Source organism: Dendrobates tinctorius, unplaced genomic scaffold (assembly GCF_039654945.1).
Source record: "Dendrobates tinctorius isolate UK_male_01 unplaced genomic scaffold, ASM3965494v1 ptg000070l, whole genome shotgun sequence".
Taxonomy (NCBI): Eukaryota; Metazoa; Chordata; class Amphibia; order Anura; family Dendrobatidae; genus Dendrobates; species Dendrobates tinctorius.
This window is the reverse complement of record NW_027361738.1, coordinates 33178319-33196613: the sequence shown is the minus strand read 5'-3', so window position 1 is coordinate 33196613 and position 18295 is coordinate 33178319. Positions and strand designations below refer to the sequence as shown.

The following is an 18295-nucleotide window of genomic DNA, read 5'->3' as shown; positions in this document are numbered from 1 at the left end:
ATGTCACCATTCTGGTCACCTTGTTGTAGCAAATATACCCATTCTGGTCACCTTGTTGTAGCAAATATACCCATTCTGGTCACCTTGTTGTAGCAAATATACCCATACTGGTCACCTTGTTGTAGCAAATATACCCATACTGGTCACCTTGTTGTAGCAAATATACCCATACTGGTCACCTTGTTGTAGCAAATATACCCATACTGGTCACCTTGTTGTAGCAAATATACCCATACTGGTCACCTTGTTGTAGCAAATATACCCATACTGGTCACCTTGTTGTAGCAAATATACCCATACTGGTCACCTTGTTGTAGCAAATATACCCATACTGGTCACCTTGTTGTAGAAAATATACCCATACTGGTCACCTTGTTGTAGCAAATATACCCATACTGGTCACCTTCATGTAGCAAATGTACCCATTCTGGTCATCTTCTCAGAGCAAGTGTCCGCAATGTTGCAGGTCTTCACATATACCTTAAAAAAAATCTTTCTCCCATAACCATGCTCTTTTGGCGAACAGCCACCTCTTGATCCTGCACATTCAGCTGAAATGAAGCACTGGCATCTGCGACCCATGTACTGGGCCGTGTTCATCACAGGAAGCTCCGGTGGCTGTGGGTCACATGGTGTAACCTCAGGGTTCGCATGTGGCCTGCTGACCGTGTGTTTGAGACCTCTAGTCTAATCCATTACTTGTGCATGAGGCCGCCTGACTTTTGTTTTTTTTTTGGTCTGGAAAGTGTAGGATCAGACACTAAATTTAATCACTTGGCCCATTTGTGTGTTATGAGATGAGCTGCCCTCAAAGGTGTCTGACAGCGAGTGGAGCATGCATGTGTATGGAAGGGGTCGGGAACAACAGGTTTTCAGTGGACACTTATCTAAGGTTGAGGGGCACAACAGTCACCAGTGGGGTCACATGCAGCACTGGATGACCTACTATGTGACACCCAGACATCTTTGGGACTTCACTTCAGTAGTCCAAAGAGTAAAGCTGCATTTACACTGAGCGATAATCATGAACGAACAATTGTAAAACCGCTTTTTTCATGGTATCTTTCTGAGTAAACAGGTTGTTGATAACCTGATGAACAAGAAAAGTGCTTGTATTTGGTTGAAATAATCTTTTCTATAGCGCAAAAGATCTTTGTTCTTGGTGGTATCGTCATCTGTAGAAATGACTCGCTGTCGGGAGCCATGGCAGCCTCTGTGCATGGAGCCATCTCATTTAGATCCTTTAAGTGTGCATCGTTGACATTGGTCTGCCTCTGTAAAAATGCAATAAAACCACCAAATAGGTTTACAAATCGTCAGTCATATCTCACCGCCAGTTAATCTATATAAATGGACCCCAAGAGATGGTTGTGCATAAATGTGGCTCCATCTTTTGTAGATCATGGGGAATATGTAAAGCCTGGCTGGTTCCAAAAGCTACAATGAAGATGGTATTGCATGTGTGTGGTGCCTCCTGACCTCCTTCATGGTTCACACTCCAGAAAGGAGACCCCCATTTTCCTGGTAGGTGGGGTCCTCGTATTGGAACCTAAAAGAAATATCATACAATCATGGTGTATACGTCTGATATGCATTTACATGTTATTGTGACCTTTCAATGAATCTAATTGTTTGGATTTTGGACCAGAAAATGGTGTAGAGCACTAATCTAAAGCGTTTCGGCATCTAAAGTTGCTGCCAGTGAGCTTTGTTGGGGGTCTCTATACACATGTCCGAGCTGCTGCCCAAATTGGCGTGTTTGGTTGACTTTTCTTCACCGTGTATGAGGACCATAAGCATGTACTGAGGCCTTTATAAGCATCAGCAGAGTCTGTGATCGGAGCTGATGGACCCAGATAATGACGTCACTCAGCAGCCTCTGACAGAACAGCAATGTCTAAGTTGGATTTTTTTGTGTTATTGCCTTCTGTCATTGCTGTTGCCTCTTCTATCTCTGGAGTTTCTGAAAATTAAAGTCTCCTGCCAAAGGTTTGGCTATTTCATACCGTAATGAAAGAGAACCTGTCAGACCGCCCCTTACACCTAGTACCACCACAGTGTTTTAATAGAGGAAACTAGCTTTTATTTAAAGACATAGTCCTTCATGTGACACACAAGCATTTTTCTTTGTTTTAAGTCAGGCTTAGCATATACAAAGAGTATTAGGCTGGATGTGGGTGTTTGATTCCTCCAGACTAGTCGGGCCTTGAATCCTGTAATCGTACTGATGAGGGTTTAATATCCTCACACAGGGAGATCCTCCGAAGACCACCACAAATCTCTTGCAGGCTCACAGCAGGTGAACTCTCCCCACTACACACTCCACATCCTCAAGGAGGCAGAAAGACGTCTTCACATTTCAATGTCCGTTGTGTATATACAAGAGCAACAACCCAATTTCTGACCTTTGTGGGACTCGTATCCTGCATTTTTCACCAGTTCTCCTCTCTGCAAGAGCTATGTCCTTAATTTTTGGATTTCTCTGAGCTGGTGAGAGGAAGCTGACTACCATGGTGTCTCTTATATGCTGAGATATTAGGTACTCCCGTGTCTAGCACATGTTCAGCAGCATGGTGCACATAAAACATCAGTACTGAGCAGTGTAACTGTGCACTCTGAACAGCACTGGGGAGTGATAAAACACTGCTAAAAGGCAATTTTGCCCCCTCTCTGCTTCTCACTCAGGATCTCCCTTCTCTTTCTGGTAACATGGGCCATGTAGACTTGCTATTTGCAGATGGGGATTTCTACATTCAAGGTGAAATTATTATTTTCTGAAAGCAAGTTAGAGATGCTAAGTAAGGATTGTTGTGCGTTCTTAGTCAGTCACAGGCCTTAAAGTCCATATTCTCTCTGCATGCCTGCTGATGGATGGATTTTTCCTGATTTGATGTCAGTGCTGTGCTCGGCACACTTAATAGTACGCTTGCACACCGCTATTTACACATTGATTGCAGTGCACAAAAACCACCTCCTAGTGTTTTAAATGGGAAATCTGGGTTGCTGTTCATATGGCTGCTGGTTTGAACATGGCTTTAGTAAGTGATGTCATTTGTGTAAGTGGTTTTTGTCCAGAAACCAGGAGATATAGCCACATTCGGATTAGCCCTATTGAATGGGGATAATCCTCTTGCAGACTCTCAGCATTACAAAGTGCAGATCCAAGGGTCAGCCTTGGATATCTATGAATTTCAAGGCATACACTTTGGGTTTCCAACCAACAAAATACGTAATGTGAACATACCCAAAGCTTGAGCGCCTTCCCTTTTCACAAATCAAATCTGCAGCTGCATTCTCCTCCTCTCCCTTTTCTCCATTTTTAAAGGCTGATGACTATTGGAAGTGTATGTGCCCTTTCAGAATTTTCTGAGTTGTCCTTGTGCCGGTCGATGAGATGTATTCTTTCTATTCTGGATATGGACTTACCGTAGATATGTTTTTTTTGTTTTTTTTTATTCCTCTACCATATGCTGGTACATAGGTATAAATGAAACGTACTGCAGCTATACATGTCCTGACTAGGGTTGATCTAATAGCTTTATCCGAATAGCTATAGCACTTACCAAATAGCTGCATCGGGAACCCGGATACCTGGAGAGCTCCCGATGATCAGCTGTTCGGCACATGTGTTTCATGGTAACACATGTATGGAGAGCCCAATAAACAGGCTCTCCATGTATGTGTTGTGACTGTGACACAGCCGAGACACATGCAGCTGCAGCGCTGAACTGCGGATTATCGGGAGCGCTCAAGGTATCCGGGTTCCCGATGCAGCTATTTGGTAAGTGCTATAGCTATTTGGATAAGCTCTTATCCAAAGCTATTCGATCAACCCTAGTCCTGACCCATGATGACAACAAGAACATTTTAACATGAGGCTTGGTATAATTATCAGTTCTCCTGAATAAATCCATGTGTGAATAACACCAGATGAATATATATATTTATATTTTTAATTGATTATATTATAATATATTAAATTATTTTCCTGTTCTTGTCAGGCTCTGCTGCTTTTTCCCATGTCTTCCTATAGTACAGAGCTGCGCAGCATTATTACTTCTATCTCTTCTTTCCAACAGAGTAAAATCCCCACTACACAATGTCACCTATACAAGTGTAAGCACCCAAACGGCATCTGAGGAGCAGGGCAGCAAATTCTGGGATGAACTGTCTCAAGTTGGCCTTCCTGATGACCGCCACGTCCAGTTCTTGTTTGAGCCTACAGGTAAGATTATTTAGTTTAATGTCTTGTGGATCATTCACATTACGGCCCGTGCTCAGCAATATTTTCTCCCCCAGGTCATTGCTGGGCTCATCAGCGCTGTGCAGAATGGACACCAGGCGTGCACCACTCTGAAGATCAGGGTTTGGTCAACGTGGACAAAGCGGTCATCTCAGGGAGCACAGAAGTAAGTTATTGGTGACTAGAATTTGGCTTTACATATTATGTGCATTTTTTTTGCATCACTTTTGGTTTGTAATTAAAACATACTGACTTTTTAAACCTTTTGTCTTTCCCCGATTTTCTGGGATGGCATCTAAATGGTCATGTCAGTCCACAGGTGTAATGGAAGTGATTAGTTTATTCAGAGGGATGATAGATGCAGAGGACCCCCTTGCATGTTTTTTTTTTTTTCATGTATCTTGATTGCGTGCAGGATAAGATGGCTTTTGAAATGGGTGGACATTCATTGATTTATTTGGACAGAATCTGCAATATATAAGGACTGATCTGGTTTTCATCTCAGATTGTTGTAATATTTTAGTTTTTTATTATTATTACTTTTGCCATGTGGGGTTGCCAATTTTAGTTGCTGTTGTGTCAAAGCACAACACTGACAGCAGAAATTCCATAAGAGACTTCGGCCAGCGTTCACCCATAACTCTTGTGCTTGCAGCGGTCCCTGCTGTGACCTGTGCAAACCCCCTGTAGGTGGAGCCCAGCGACATCTTATTGTAGACCAATGCCGTGCACTGGGCTACGATTTCCCGCTGTCCCCGCTGCTTACTGTGATCAGATCGGAGCAGTCAAATCTTTGTTGGCTGCAGCACTCTGATCACAGTAATTGCACGTGAGCTGTGAAAACAAGTCCAGCCAGCAAGGCTACGGTGGTAATTTCATCCAGCGGCGAGAGCAGGTCACTGGCTGAACTCCTGGTTCCCCGACCTTCTGTCGCCATTCACTGGCAATTACGGTAATCAGAGCCCAGCGGCCGCCGGCACTCAGGAGCGGAGCGTGCGGCTGCATGTATTTCTATGCTGCCTCACGCTCCGCTCCCGAGTGCCGGTGGCAGCGCAGGATATTAAGATGTGAGACTCATCCAAGTTTCTCGCATGTGTGATCCCGGCCTAAGGGTCAGCGAATGGTGACCTGGGCAGGTGTTGAGGAGGAAGGAATGCAAACTTCCCCAACCCTTTATTCGCCCCTAACCTCTCTAATGCTTCTTAGTATGGTATTAGGATCCTCAGCTGCTGCTAGTTGTAGCTTTTTCTGGGAACGCTGGGTAGTAAACTTTCCTAGGAACAGCTTTCCTGATGACTCAGCCTTCCCAGGAACAGATTTAGCTAAGGGCTTGTGCACACTACATACTTTCTTGTATGAGTGCAATTTGGGGTTTTTACCCAAGATATTCTAGGTCACTGTGCACATGTCAGTTATTTTTTTTTTCTTCCTTGGACTGAGTGGTCCACATAAATAACATCTGAGAAATGTCCCATTTTGTTCTGGTCTCGGCAAGGAAAGTCCATGGGTCCATGAAAAAAAAAAAAATCAGACCGCACTTGAATTTTCCCAGACTGACAGGACAAGGTGGAGAAACTTTTTATTTTATTTTTTTTTTTTTCACTTCCCACATACAAGGAAAACTGATGCTGCTCTGGTGAGAATGACTTCTGTTTTTCACATATGTTGAGGTATCCATTGTGTGACCATACGGTACTCTTACAGTGGCAGGAGGAAGTATTTAAGGGGGGTTGTAGTTTGTGCCTTTCACCTAGTGCCGGTTCCGGTCACCATACCACACTTTAGCTTTTTTTTTTTTTTTTCAAAGTAAACATTAATACTGCCACATCCATAAAAGTCCACTCAATGAAAACATAAAATTAATTAAAATCTACTGGAAACTCCATAAACGGAATCGAGCTGTAAGAATTGCTTTTTTTTGTCAGTCGCTACACCTGCCTAAAATAAATGCAATAAAAAGCGATAAAAACATTGTATGCATCACAAATTGGTATCAATAAACAGGTATGCTCGCCACGCAAAAAAGCAATTCTCATATCTCCATCAACGGAAAAATAAAAAGAATACGGGTCTCTAAATATTGCACCACAACCCTTTTTTATATGCCAACATTAGAATTTTTTTTACGCTATAATAAAAAAAAAGTATACTAGTTTGGTATAGCCATAATCGTACCGACCTGGAGAATAACGTTATCTAATCATTTTTACCACAAAGTGAACCACAAAAACCAATAGAGCAATTGCGTTTATTCACTTATGCACTTCAGGGAGGGTCGCTGTTTCAATTTACACCTCAATTACCGGGTAAGGTAGACTCAGTCCGGCCAGCATTCCTCTGTGATGCGGTTTAAGGCCGGGATCACACATGCGAGAAACTCGGACGAGTCTCGCATCTTAATACTTGTCACTGCCACCTGCACTCGGGAGCGGAGCATGCGGCTGCATAGAAATACATGCAGCCGCACACTCCGCACCCGAGTATCGGCGTCAATGCCGGGTATTAGCATGCGAGACTCGTCCGAGTTTCTCGCATGTGTGATCCCGGCCTTAGTGTCAGTATCACATTGCAATTACCAATACCGCGACGCTATCCTGTAGCCTCCCCCTCTCTTTTTGCAAACACCCATAAGTTGAGGGGAGGAGTAACATCAGACACATGCAAGCAGGTCCCGCCCACTTTTACAGCAGTCATAATGCAAGCTAGAATTACACTTGATTTTTCATGTCAAATGTGGGCAACTGTTCCCCCTAGTGTTTAAAATCTGGAAAAGTAAAAACTTTTTTAAATAATTTCTACTTTTTGAAATGGAAGATGCTCTGGCTCTGAATAGGGGTTCCCAGTCGTCAGACCCCCTTTGATATCCCTCTGTTATTACCTATGAAAGCCTGTGTAACATTGTTATATATAATTTCCTGAATTTGCTCTTCCAGTCTTACAATTTGTATAGATTAACCTGTAACCGAGCCATGTCTTATACATTATTTTTCTTAGTATTATATAGTAGGACACTTTCACATGGCGGTGCGGTATCAGGCACATTTCTTTTTCCAATTATTAGAATGTTTACACAGCAAGTGTTACATATGCATAAAATGTCACCATTCCCTGATGCTGAACTTATAGGCACCGGATGACCCTTTTATGGTTAATAGGATGTCCATTACTTTTCTATTGATGTCCTATCAGATTGGTGGTGTCCGACACCTGGCACCTCATCTGTTCTTGCTTCTGGTGATGGCCGGATATTAAACAGGACTGAAAAGCACAACTCTATAGACTCTGTAGTGGCTGCTGCCGGGTCCTGCAGATCAATTTCTATTCCCTGCAAAAAGAGCTGCTGATCTGCCCGGCACCCATGCAGCGAACTCTCTGTACACTGTTTTATATCACTTGGCGAGGATAGCCGCTGATCTAGCAGGAGTGCCAGTGTCTGACACCCACCGACTTGATGACTAGTGATGAGCGAACGTGCTCTGATAACGTCTTATCCAAGCACGCTCGGGTGTTATGAGAGTATCTTGGGCGTGCTCGTATATATTAAGTTCCAAATTCTTGCAGCTGACTCAACAATAATCTTTATTTTTATATAGCGCCAACATATTCCACAACGCTTTAGTTTGCACGCATTATGATCGCTGTCCCCGATGGGGCTCGCAAACTAAATACCCTATCAGGATGTCTTTGAAATGTGCAAGGAAACTGGAGAACCCAGACGAAACCCACGCAAACATGGGGAGAACATACAAACTCCTTGCAGATGTTGTCCTTGGTGGGATTTGAACCCAGGACTCCAGTGCTGCTAGGCTGTAGTGCTAACCACTGAGCCACTGTGCTGCCCACCTGTTTGTTACTCAGTCTCCACGTGTTCAGGCTGTCTAACAGCCGCAAATCATGCACCCGCAGGGACTCATCCATAATATATGAGCATACACAAGATACTCGGATAATACCCGAGCATGATTCGATAAGAGTTCGTCATCACTAATGATGACCTATCTTGAGGATAAGTCACCAATGTAAAAGTAGTGGACAACCTCTTTAACTGTCCTTATTACAGTTAGGTCCATATATATTTCGACAGAGACAACATTTTTCTAATTTTGGTTCTAGATATTACCACAATTAATTTTAAACAAAACAATTCAGATGCAGTTGAAGTTCAGACTTTCAGCTTTCATTTGAGGGTATCCACATTGGAATTGGATGAAGGGTTTAGGAGTTTCCGCTCCTTAACATGTGCCACCCTGTTTTTAAAGGGACCAAAAGTAATTGGACAGATTAAATAATTGTAAATAAAATGTTCATTTCTAGTACTTGGTTGAAAACCCTTTGTGGGCAATGCCTGCCTGAAGTCTTGAACTCATGGACATCACCAGATGCTGTGTTTCCTCCTTTTTGATGCTCTGCCAGGCCTTCACTGCGGTAGTTTTCAGTTGCTGTTTGTTTGTGGGCCTTTCTGTCTGAAGTTTAGTCTTTAACAAGTGAAATGCATGCTCAATTGAGTTGAGATCAGGTGACTGACTTGGCCATTCAAGAATATTCCACTTCTTTGCTTTAATGAACTCCTGGGTTGCTTTGGCTTTATGTTTTGGGTCATTATCCATCTGTAGTATGAAACGACGACCAATCAGTTTGGCTGCATTTGGCTGGATCTGAGAACACAGTATGGCTCTGAATACCTCAGAATTCATTCGGCTGCTTCTGTCCTGTGTCACATCATCAATAAACACTAGTGACCCAGTGCCACTGGCAGCCATGCTTGCCCAAGCCATCACATAGTCTCCGCCGTGTTTTACAGATGATGTGGTATGCTTTGGATCATGATCTGTACCACGCCTTCGCCATACTTTTCTCTTTCCATCATTCTGGTAGAGGTTGATCTTGGTTTCCTCCGTCCAAAGAATGTTCTTCCAGAACTGTGCTGGCTTTTTTTAGATGTTTTTTTTAGCAAAGTCCAGTCTAGCCTTTTTATTCTTGATGCTTATGAGTGGCTTGCACCGTGCAGTGAACCCTCTGTATTTACTTTCATGCAGTCTTCTCTTTATGGTAGATTTGGATATTGATACGCCTATCTGCTGGAGAGTGTTGTTCACTTGGTTGGCTGTTGTGAAGGGGTTTCTCTTCACCATAGAGATTATTCTGCGATCATCCACCACTGTTGTCTTCCGTGGGCGCCCAGGTCTTTTTGCATTGATTTCACCAGTGCTTTCTTTCTCAGGATGTACCAAACTGTAGATTTTGCCACTCCTAATGTTGTAGCAATTTCTCGGATAGGTTTTTTCTGTTTTTGCAGCTTAAGGATGGCTTGTTTCACCTGCATGGAGAGCTCCTTTGACCGCATGTTTCCTTCACAGCAAAACCTTCCAAATGCAAGCACCACACCTCAAATCAACTCCAGGCCTTTTATCTGCTTAATTGAGAATGGCATAACGAAGGGATTGCCCACACCTGTCCATGAAATAGCCTTGGAGTCAATTGTCCAATTACTTTTGGTCCCTTTAAAAAACAGGATGGCACATGTTAAGGAGCTGAAACTCCTAGGGTGTGTGCACACGCTGCGGATTCTACTGCGGATTTAGCAAAATCCGCAGGTCAAAAGACCTGCGGTTTATCTGCGGTTTAGCCTGCGATTTTGCCCTGCGGTTTATCACCTCTACAATGGAGGAGATGGTAAACCACATCAGAATCCGCAGAAAGAATTGACATGTGAATTCTTTCTGCGGATTAGAAACCGCAGCAAATCCGTGTGGAAAAATCTGCACCGTCTGCACTGCGGTTTCCATTTCCCATAGGATATAATGGTACTGTACAACGCAGCAGAATCCGCAACGTCTGCACATACCCTTAATCCATTCATCCAATTTTAATGTGGATACCCTCAAATGAAAGCTGAAAGTCTGAACTTCAACTGCATCTGAATTTTTTGTTTAAAATTCATTGTGGTAATATCTAGAACCAAAATTAGATAAATGTTGTCTCTGTCCAAATATATATGGACCTAACTGTATCTCAAACTGTGCTTGGGCGAGGACAAAAGAACAAGTGTACGAAAGCAGAATCCTCTCCTTCACCCAGTACTATTTGACACACAGGTGAATTAAAGTGAGGAACACTTGTCCCAACATTTCATCTCTGTAGTTTCTGCATGAGTTCATAGTATGTCAGAGAGCTACTACTTGTGGCTAATTCCGGAGATTATTTATTTTTTTTTTTTTGTCCTTTCTATTTTCACATTTCCAAATTCGTTATTCCATTCCAGATTATAATTAGTGTCTATTGATGCCGCTTATGGTTTGTGCTCTTGGAAGACTATTACAGTAAGCGTTGCATAGTTGTGCTGGCTGTATATGGCTGCCTTCATGTGTTTCCTTACTTATGGCAAACTCCTAAAGCGTTGCCAGCTGCTGTAGAAAAACACGTCTGCAAGCAGATTTTAACAATACCCAGAACTCTCAAGAAAGTATGCCTGCTTCCCAAATCATTAAGTTCCAGGATTTGCTAAGGCAGCCGCTTATTGTGAATAGAATAGGTAGGGGAACAGATGAGCAGTTTACAAGCATTAAGAAAACAGCTGTTTTAGGCTGACATAACATATATTTTAGCTGTCAGGTTCACACTGATGGGGATAACTATAAATGAAAGAAGCACTCCTCCCATCAAAATGTGTATCCTCAATATATTGCAATAATCACATTATATAGCACTGTGTACATACACTGTGGATTCATAACTGGCTTAGTGATCGGACCCAAAGAGTGGTCGTAAGTGGCTGCACATCCCGTTGGAAGAATGTCTCAAGTGGGGTACCACAGGGCTCTGTCCTGGGCCCTGTTATTGTTCAACATCTTTATCAACTATTTAGATGAAGGAATTGAGGGTAAACTGATTTAATTTGCTGATGACGCAAAGCTTGGAGGGATAGCTAATACTAGAGAAGAGAGAGAGAGGATTCAAAAAGATATAAATAAACTTGTAGTGGCCAGCAACTAACAGAATGGTTTTTAACAGGGAAAAATGCAAAGTACTACATCTGGGCAATAAAAATGATAAAAGCATTTACAGAATGGGAGGAATAGAGCTAAGCAACAGCACATGTGAAAAAGACTTGGGTATACTAATAGATCACAGACTGAATATGATTCAACAGTGTGATGCAGCAGCATAAAAGGCAAATGCAATTCTAGGATGTATTAACAGAAGCATACAGTCTAGATCACGTGAAGTCATTATTGCCCTCTACTCCTCTTTGGTCAGACCTCATCTGGAATACTGTGTCCAGTTTTGGGTGCCACATTTTAAAAAAGACAACAAACTGGAGCAAGTTTAGAAAAGAGCGACCAGAATGGTGACCGGTCTGCAAACCCTGACTTGTGAGGAAAGGTTGCAGGATTTAGGAATGTTTATCTTGCAGAAGAGAAAACTGAGAGGAGACTTAATAACTGTCTACAAATATCTCAAGGGCTGTCACATTGTAGAAGGATCAACTTTATTCTCATTTGCACAAGGAAAGACTAGAAGCAATGGGATGAAACTGAATGGGAGGAGACACAGATTAGATATTAGAAAAACCTTTTTGACAGAGTGATGAATGAGTGGAACAGGCTGCCACGAGAGGTGGTGAGTTCAACGTCAATAGGAGTCTTCAAACAGAGGCTGGACAGACATCTGTCTGGGATGATTTAGCGAATCCTGCCTTGAGCAGGGGGTTGGACCAGATGGCCCAGGAGGTCCCTTCCAACTCAACGATTCTATGAATTGCTCATTTTGCCTTTGTACCCATTACATTCTTCTGTTTTCTCTGCTCTATGTAGAAATAGAGGAAGTTTCTTGTCCCTGCATCTATCAGTCTCCTCCTCAATTCCTGACCCAGCTGCTCTATCATCCCCCTGCCAAGGACTTTTGCGATGACTTAATGACTCATTCCGGAATAATTGACCTCCTGTTTTTACCTTTTTCTTAAAAGGATTCATCTAGTCGTATTTTAATCATGTGATGTCATAGACCTAATAGAAAAGAGAAGAATTAGCTGGGTAGAAAGGCAAAATGAGCAATTGTAAGTACACAGTCTTGTATAACACGATGACATCAATATGTAACGAAGATAAAAACTTTTCAGGGAGAAGTGCCTTTTAATGTGCACAGTGTTACAGATGTTTTTATAATCATGTGCCAAATCTGTTCTGCAAAGAAATCACTGCAGAGAATATTACTGATGTAGAGTCATTGGCATTCATTTATCTAGCGGATATGTAGCGATATTACTTTATCTGCAGTGCAAAATTTATCATTACTTATTCTAGGTACACTTGGGCTGGATAACGATGCAGTTCAATTTATTACTTCCATCCACAGTTATGCAGCAAATCCACGTTGAAGGCCAAAATACAATGTCCTCAGTCCACAAGTTCCCAATCTGAGTTCTGTAGCAATACCCACTGTCTCCCAACTTTGGTTGGCCCACAGCTTTTGGTATCTCCAGCCAATACAGTATGCAGTCACAGCCTATGTTCCTCCAGACGATGGATATCACGACCGTAGTTCATGGGTGCCCCTCCAGCCAACAATGGCAATCTTTTCTCATCAGTCCACCGTACACCAAGGCGCCCCCCCCCCCCCATTGCATTGGTGGGGGTGTCTACTCAGGCTGTTCCCCCTCACCTGGCTTGCATGTGACACTCCTGTGGTGACTGCTCCCCTGGGTCTGTTATCCTCATCCAAACAATGGGCCTAGGAGACCTTGAGATATAGAGGTGATTGATAGGATGATTGCTTTACATTTACCTTTAGCAATCTGCTGTCTGGCCTTAAGGCCCCGTCACACTAAGCGATATTGGTAGCGAGATCGCTGCTGAGTCACAACTTTTGTGATGAAACAGCGATCTCACCAGCGAGATCGCTGTGTGTGACAGCGATCAGCGAGCGGCCCCCCTGCCGGTATCGCTGATCGCTGGAAGAAACCTCTGGACATTTCTTTGGTCGCTGGTCTCCCGCTGGCCAGCACGCATTGCTGTGTGTGACAGGTGGGAGACCAGCGATCAGGTGTAAAAAAATAATACAAAAAATAAAAAATAGAGTTATTCTCACCTTCCGATGTCCCGTTCAGCCATCCTGCCTCTCTCCACGCTCCGGTCCCAGTGATCCTTTGCACGAATGACCGCGAGACTTTGTTATCCCTCGAGACCGTGACATCTCGCGGTCATTCTCGCAAAGGATCACTGGTACCGGAGCGTGGTGAGAGGCAGGATGGCTGAACGGGACGTCGGAAGGTGAGAATAACTATATTTTTTATTTTGATTCTATTTTTTACAGGGATGGCCAGCGATGCCGGGCGCTCCGCATCGCTGTGCTGATCGCTGGTGAAGCTGTCTGTGTGACGGGGCCTTTAGGTTTACTTAAGATCCAACCTGCATGTCTTCCTCTGCTTAAGGCCCCGTCACACATAGCGATCTCGCTAGTGAGATCGCTGCTGAGTCACAAGTTTTGTGACACAACAGCGATCTCACCAGCGAGATCGCTGTGTGTGACTGCGATCAGCGACCAGCCCCCCTGCCGGTATCGCTGATCGCTCTGGGAAACCTCTGGACTTTTCTTTGGTCGCTGGTCTCCTGCTGGTCAGCACGCATCGCTGCGTGTGACAGGCGGGAGACCAGCGATGTGTACGTTAGTTACCAGCTCCCTGCATCAGCACGCTGGTAACTAACGAACACAGCGACGCCACGCGCTCGGCGTCGCTGTCCTGATCGCTGGTGAAGCTGTCTGTTTGACAGCTCACCAGCGATCATGTAGCGATTCACCAGCGATCCTGACACGTTGATATAGTTGTCGGGATCGCTGGTGAGTCGCTATGTGTGACGGGGCCCTTACTGTCACTGCATGGAACATTGATTCCTGAGGATGAACTGACGAGCAAATCACTAATAAAACACAGCAAGAAAATATCTAATAAAAAACAACAATATCGACGTAACCGTTGCTCCGTGCTGGAATAGTCTACATCCCTTAGCGCAGTGGACTTCGCTCTACGATCATTGGTCCAATAGTCTTTAGTCCGTGACCAGTTCCTCACAACTTGTTAAAGTTTTGAAGGACCTCAGTAAGGAGGTTGTATTAAACATTTTGGTGAACTAACCACAGATCATCTGTAGATGTCACTTGTGCAAATCCTTCTGTCACTTCATGTACTCCCAGAGAGGCTCGATGTTAGGCTCAGGGCGCTGTAAGGGCAGTATAATCACTTCCAGGACAACTTGTTCTTCTTTACTCTGAAGATAATTTTTAATGGCATTGTTGGTCTCTTTGTCCTGATGCAGAATAAATTTGGGGCCAATTGGATAGCTAAGCATCTGACTGAATTTCCCGGATTTGAGAACATATTTATTCCTGACCAAATCTCAAACTCGATCTGTTGAAATACAGTTCAAAACTTGCTAGGCCCCTTCACTTAGCTTCACTGTTTTTGCAAACGCTCATTATTGTATCGCTTTTCAGCTCTTTGGTGGATAAACTTGCGTTTGTTGCAGCCAAATATTTCCCTATTTTTGATTCTCCAGTCCAGAGCAACTGCTGCCATTTTTCTGTATCCTAGTTGCTATGTTTTCCAGCAGAGTTGAGTCACTTGGCCTTGTTTCCATGTTGAAGTCATGGCTTTTTGGGCTCAAGTCTTCTATGAAGAACATTTCTTGCCAGACTTTTCCAAAGAGTAGATTGGTGGACCTGGGTCTCGCTATTTGCCAGTTCTAAGCTGATGGCACTGCTGGACATCTTCCAATATCAAGGGGAAGTAAGCATAATATGGGTCTTTCAAATGCTGCAGTAAGTACCGTATCTTTGGCTGACCACTATGTCTGCGGACCTCATTGTTGCCCATTGCTTGGTGCTTCCTCAAAAGAGCTTGAACAGAACATCTTGAAACTCCAGTCTGCTTTGAAATCTTTGCCTGGGAGAGACCTTACTGTTGCAGTATAACGAACTACCTTGTGTCTTATAACTGTGTTCAGTCTTGCCATGGTGTTTGACTGGTGATGTGAACCTGCCTTCCATAATCTCACCCTTTTGTAGCAGATTTTGTCTGCTCACCCAGTTGCTTCTATTTCAGTTAATGACTGTGTTTCAAAACCTATATATGAAGGGGATTATCATTAGCACCTGTTTGGTACTCGTATTGATACTCATACACCTGACTATAAGGCTGTGTGCACACGCTGCGGATTTTGCTGCGGTTCCGCAGCGGTTTTGGCCGCTGCGGACTCGCAGCAGTTTTTGCTGCGGTGTACAGTACCATGATTCCCTATGGGAATCAAAAACCGCAATGCAGACGGTGCGGAATTTTCCGGGTGGATTATCTGCGGTTTTCAATCCGCAGAAAGAATTGACATGTCAATTCTTTCTGCGGATTCTCCTGCGGTTTGCCATCTCCTCCATTGAGGAGATGAAAAACCGCAGGGCAAAACCGCAGAGCAATCCGCAGGTAAAACCGCAGGTATTTTGACCTGCGGTTTCACCTGCGGATTTTACAAAATCCGCGCGGATGAATCCGCACCTAATCCGCAGCGTGTGCACACAGCCTTATGCTACCAAATCCCTGACTCTTCAAGTGTAACTAGAAAAATTGACGCTATTTTGAAGGCAAAGGGCGGTCACTTCAAACATTGGTTTTCATTTTAGATTTCTCGTTTGTTCATTTACTTTTGCATTCAATCAATTGATAAAATTAAACTAGTAATACTTTTATTTATGAAAGAATTGTTACTTTGCAGCAATTTTTGCTCACCTGCCTAAACTTTAGCCCAGTGCTATATAGCTGGGATCAATGTAAGGTGAGCCGAGTTGTACTTTGCTTTTAGAGCTCTGTGATCATATCAACGTATCTTTTTATTTTTTTTTTTTTTTAATTATTTTAATGAGAACCCAAACAGTTCACAGAGAGTCCATGAGCAGCAGACAGGGCAAAAGCAGCGCCTGTTACAGATGATTGTGCCACCATTTGTTGGCTGCATCACGCAGAGCTGTGTGATGGATCGGTCCCTGTGTAAAGGTCACAGCAGCCGCAATATGTTCATTCATGTGCAAGACATAAAGGTTAAAAGAGGGGAGATGTAGGTAACGCAGGAAGCGGAGCAGCCCAGTCATATTCGTCACAGTTATGTCTTTCTATTAGATGCTTTCAGATTCTCACTTCATTTAGCTAGACGATGAAATGTCAGCGGGGTGAGCTTTCCATATCACTCTTGTCTGCTTAGTCTTAAATTTTGAATTGGAAAATATGAATTTTTGGAGGTGTCCCCGTAAGTGTTTTTTTTTTTTTTTCACTTTTGAAAATTATCAGAAAAATCCTATCAAAAAGTAAGGAATTCTATAAAACTAAAAAATGAGCATTATTTACTTTTTGAACGCTCAACCACTCCTACACGATGACATCCCACCTGTCAATGACATTAATACTGCAGTCAATCGGTAGCCTTGAAGGGAATCTGTCACCAGATTTTTGCTGTTAATGTTAAAAGCAGCATAATATAGGGACAGAGACCCCGATTCCTGCGATGTATCAATTACTGAGCTTTTAGTGTCGTTTTTATATAATTATTGTGCTATCAGCAGGAGATTATCCCTAGAGAACTACAGTCATGGCCAAAAGTTTTGAGAATGACACAAATATTATATTTTCACATGATCTGCTGGCCTCTGGTTTTTATGTGTGTTTGTCAGATGTTTTTATCACATACAGAAATATAATTGCAATCATATTATGAGTAGCAAAAGGTTATATTGACAGTTAGAATGAGTTAATGCAGCAAGTCATTATTTGCAGTGTTGACCCTTCTTCTTCAGGGCCTCAGCAATTCTCCCTGGCATGCTCTCAATCAACTTCTGGATCAAATCCTGACTGATAGCAGTCCATTCTTGCAAAATCAATGCTTTTATTTTGTCTGAATTTGAAGGTTTTTGTTTGTCCACCCGTCTCTTGATGATTGACCACAAGTTCTCAATGGGATTAAGATCTGGGGAGTTTCCAGGCCATGGTCCCAAAATCTCTGTTTTGTTCCCTGAGCCATTTAGTTATCACCTTTGCTTTATGGCAAGGTGCGCCATCATGTTGAAAAAGGCATTGTTGATCGCCAAACTGCTCTTGGACGGTTGGGAGAAGTTGCTCTTGTAGGACATTCTGGTACCATTCTTTATTCATGGCTGTGTTTTTAGGCAAGACTGAGAGAGAGCCCATTCCCTTGGCTGAGAAGCAACCCCACACATGAATGGTTTCAGGATGCTTGACAGTTGGCATGAGACAAGACTGGTGGTAGCGCTCACCTGGTCTTCTCCGAATAAGCCGTTTTCCAGATGTCCCAAACAATCGAAAAGGGGATTCATCAGAGAAAATTACTTTACCCCAGTCCTCAGCAGTCCACTCCCTGTACCTCTTGCAGAATATCAGTCTGTCCATGATGTTTTTCCTGGAGAGAAGTGGCTTCTTTGCTGCCCTCCTTGAGACCAGGCCTTGCTCCAAGAGTCTCCGCCTCACAGTGCGTGCAGATGCACTCACACCTGCCTGCTGCCATTCCTGAGCATGCTCTGCACTGCTGGTAGCCCGATCCCGCAGCTGAAACACTTTTAAGAGACGGTCCTGGCGCTTGCTGGTCTTTCATGGTCGCCCTGGAGCCTTTTTGGCAACAAGGGAACCTCTCTCCTTGAAGTTCTTGATGATGCGATAGATTGTTGACTGAGGTGCAATCTTTCTAGCTGCGATACTCTTCCCTGTTAGGCCATTTTTGTGCAGTGCAATGATGACTGCACGTGTTTCTTTAGAGATAACCATGGTTAACAGAAGAGTAACAATGATGCCAAGCACCAGCCTCCTTTTAAAGTGTCCAGTGGTGTCATTCTTACTTAATCATGACAGATCTCCAGCCCTGTCCTCATCAACACCCACACCTGTGTTAATGGAGCAATCAATGAAACGATGTTAGCTGGTCCTTTTAAGGCAGGGCTGCAATGATGTTGAAATGTGTTTTGGGGGACAAAGTTAATTTTCTAGGCAAATATTGACTTTGCAAG

The 18295-nt window shown here is 43.4% G+C and overlaps 1 protein-coding gene across 6 annotated transcripts in view; it reads left to right on the top strand.

Moving 5' to 3' along the window:
• KMT2C (lysine methyltransferase 2C) overlaps nucleotides 1-18295 on the top strand; it is a 312840-nt gene that overhangs the window by 111433 nt on the left and 183112 nt on the right. For all 6 annotated transcript variants that reach the window (XM_073581565.1, XM_073581564.1, XM_073581563.1 and 3 more), the window contains exons 5-6: nucleotides 4080-4225; nucleotides 4300-4409. In XM_073581565.1, coding sequence (XP_073437666.1) covers nucleotides 4080-4225; nucleotides 4300-4409 — 256 coding nt within the window. The remainder of the gene's footprint in view (nucleotides 1-4079; nucleotides 4226-4299; nucleotides 4410-18295) is intronic.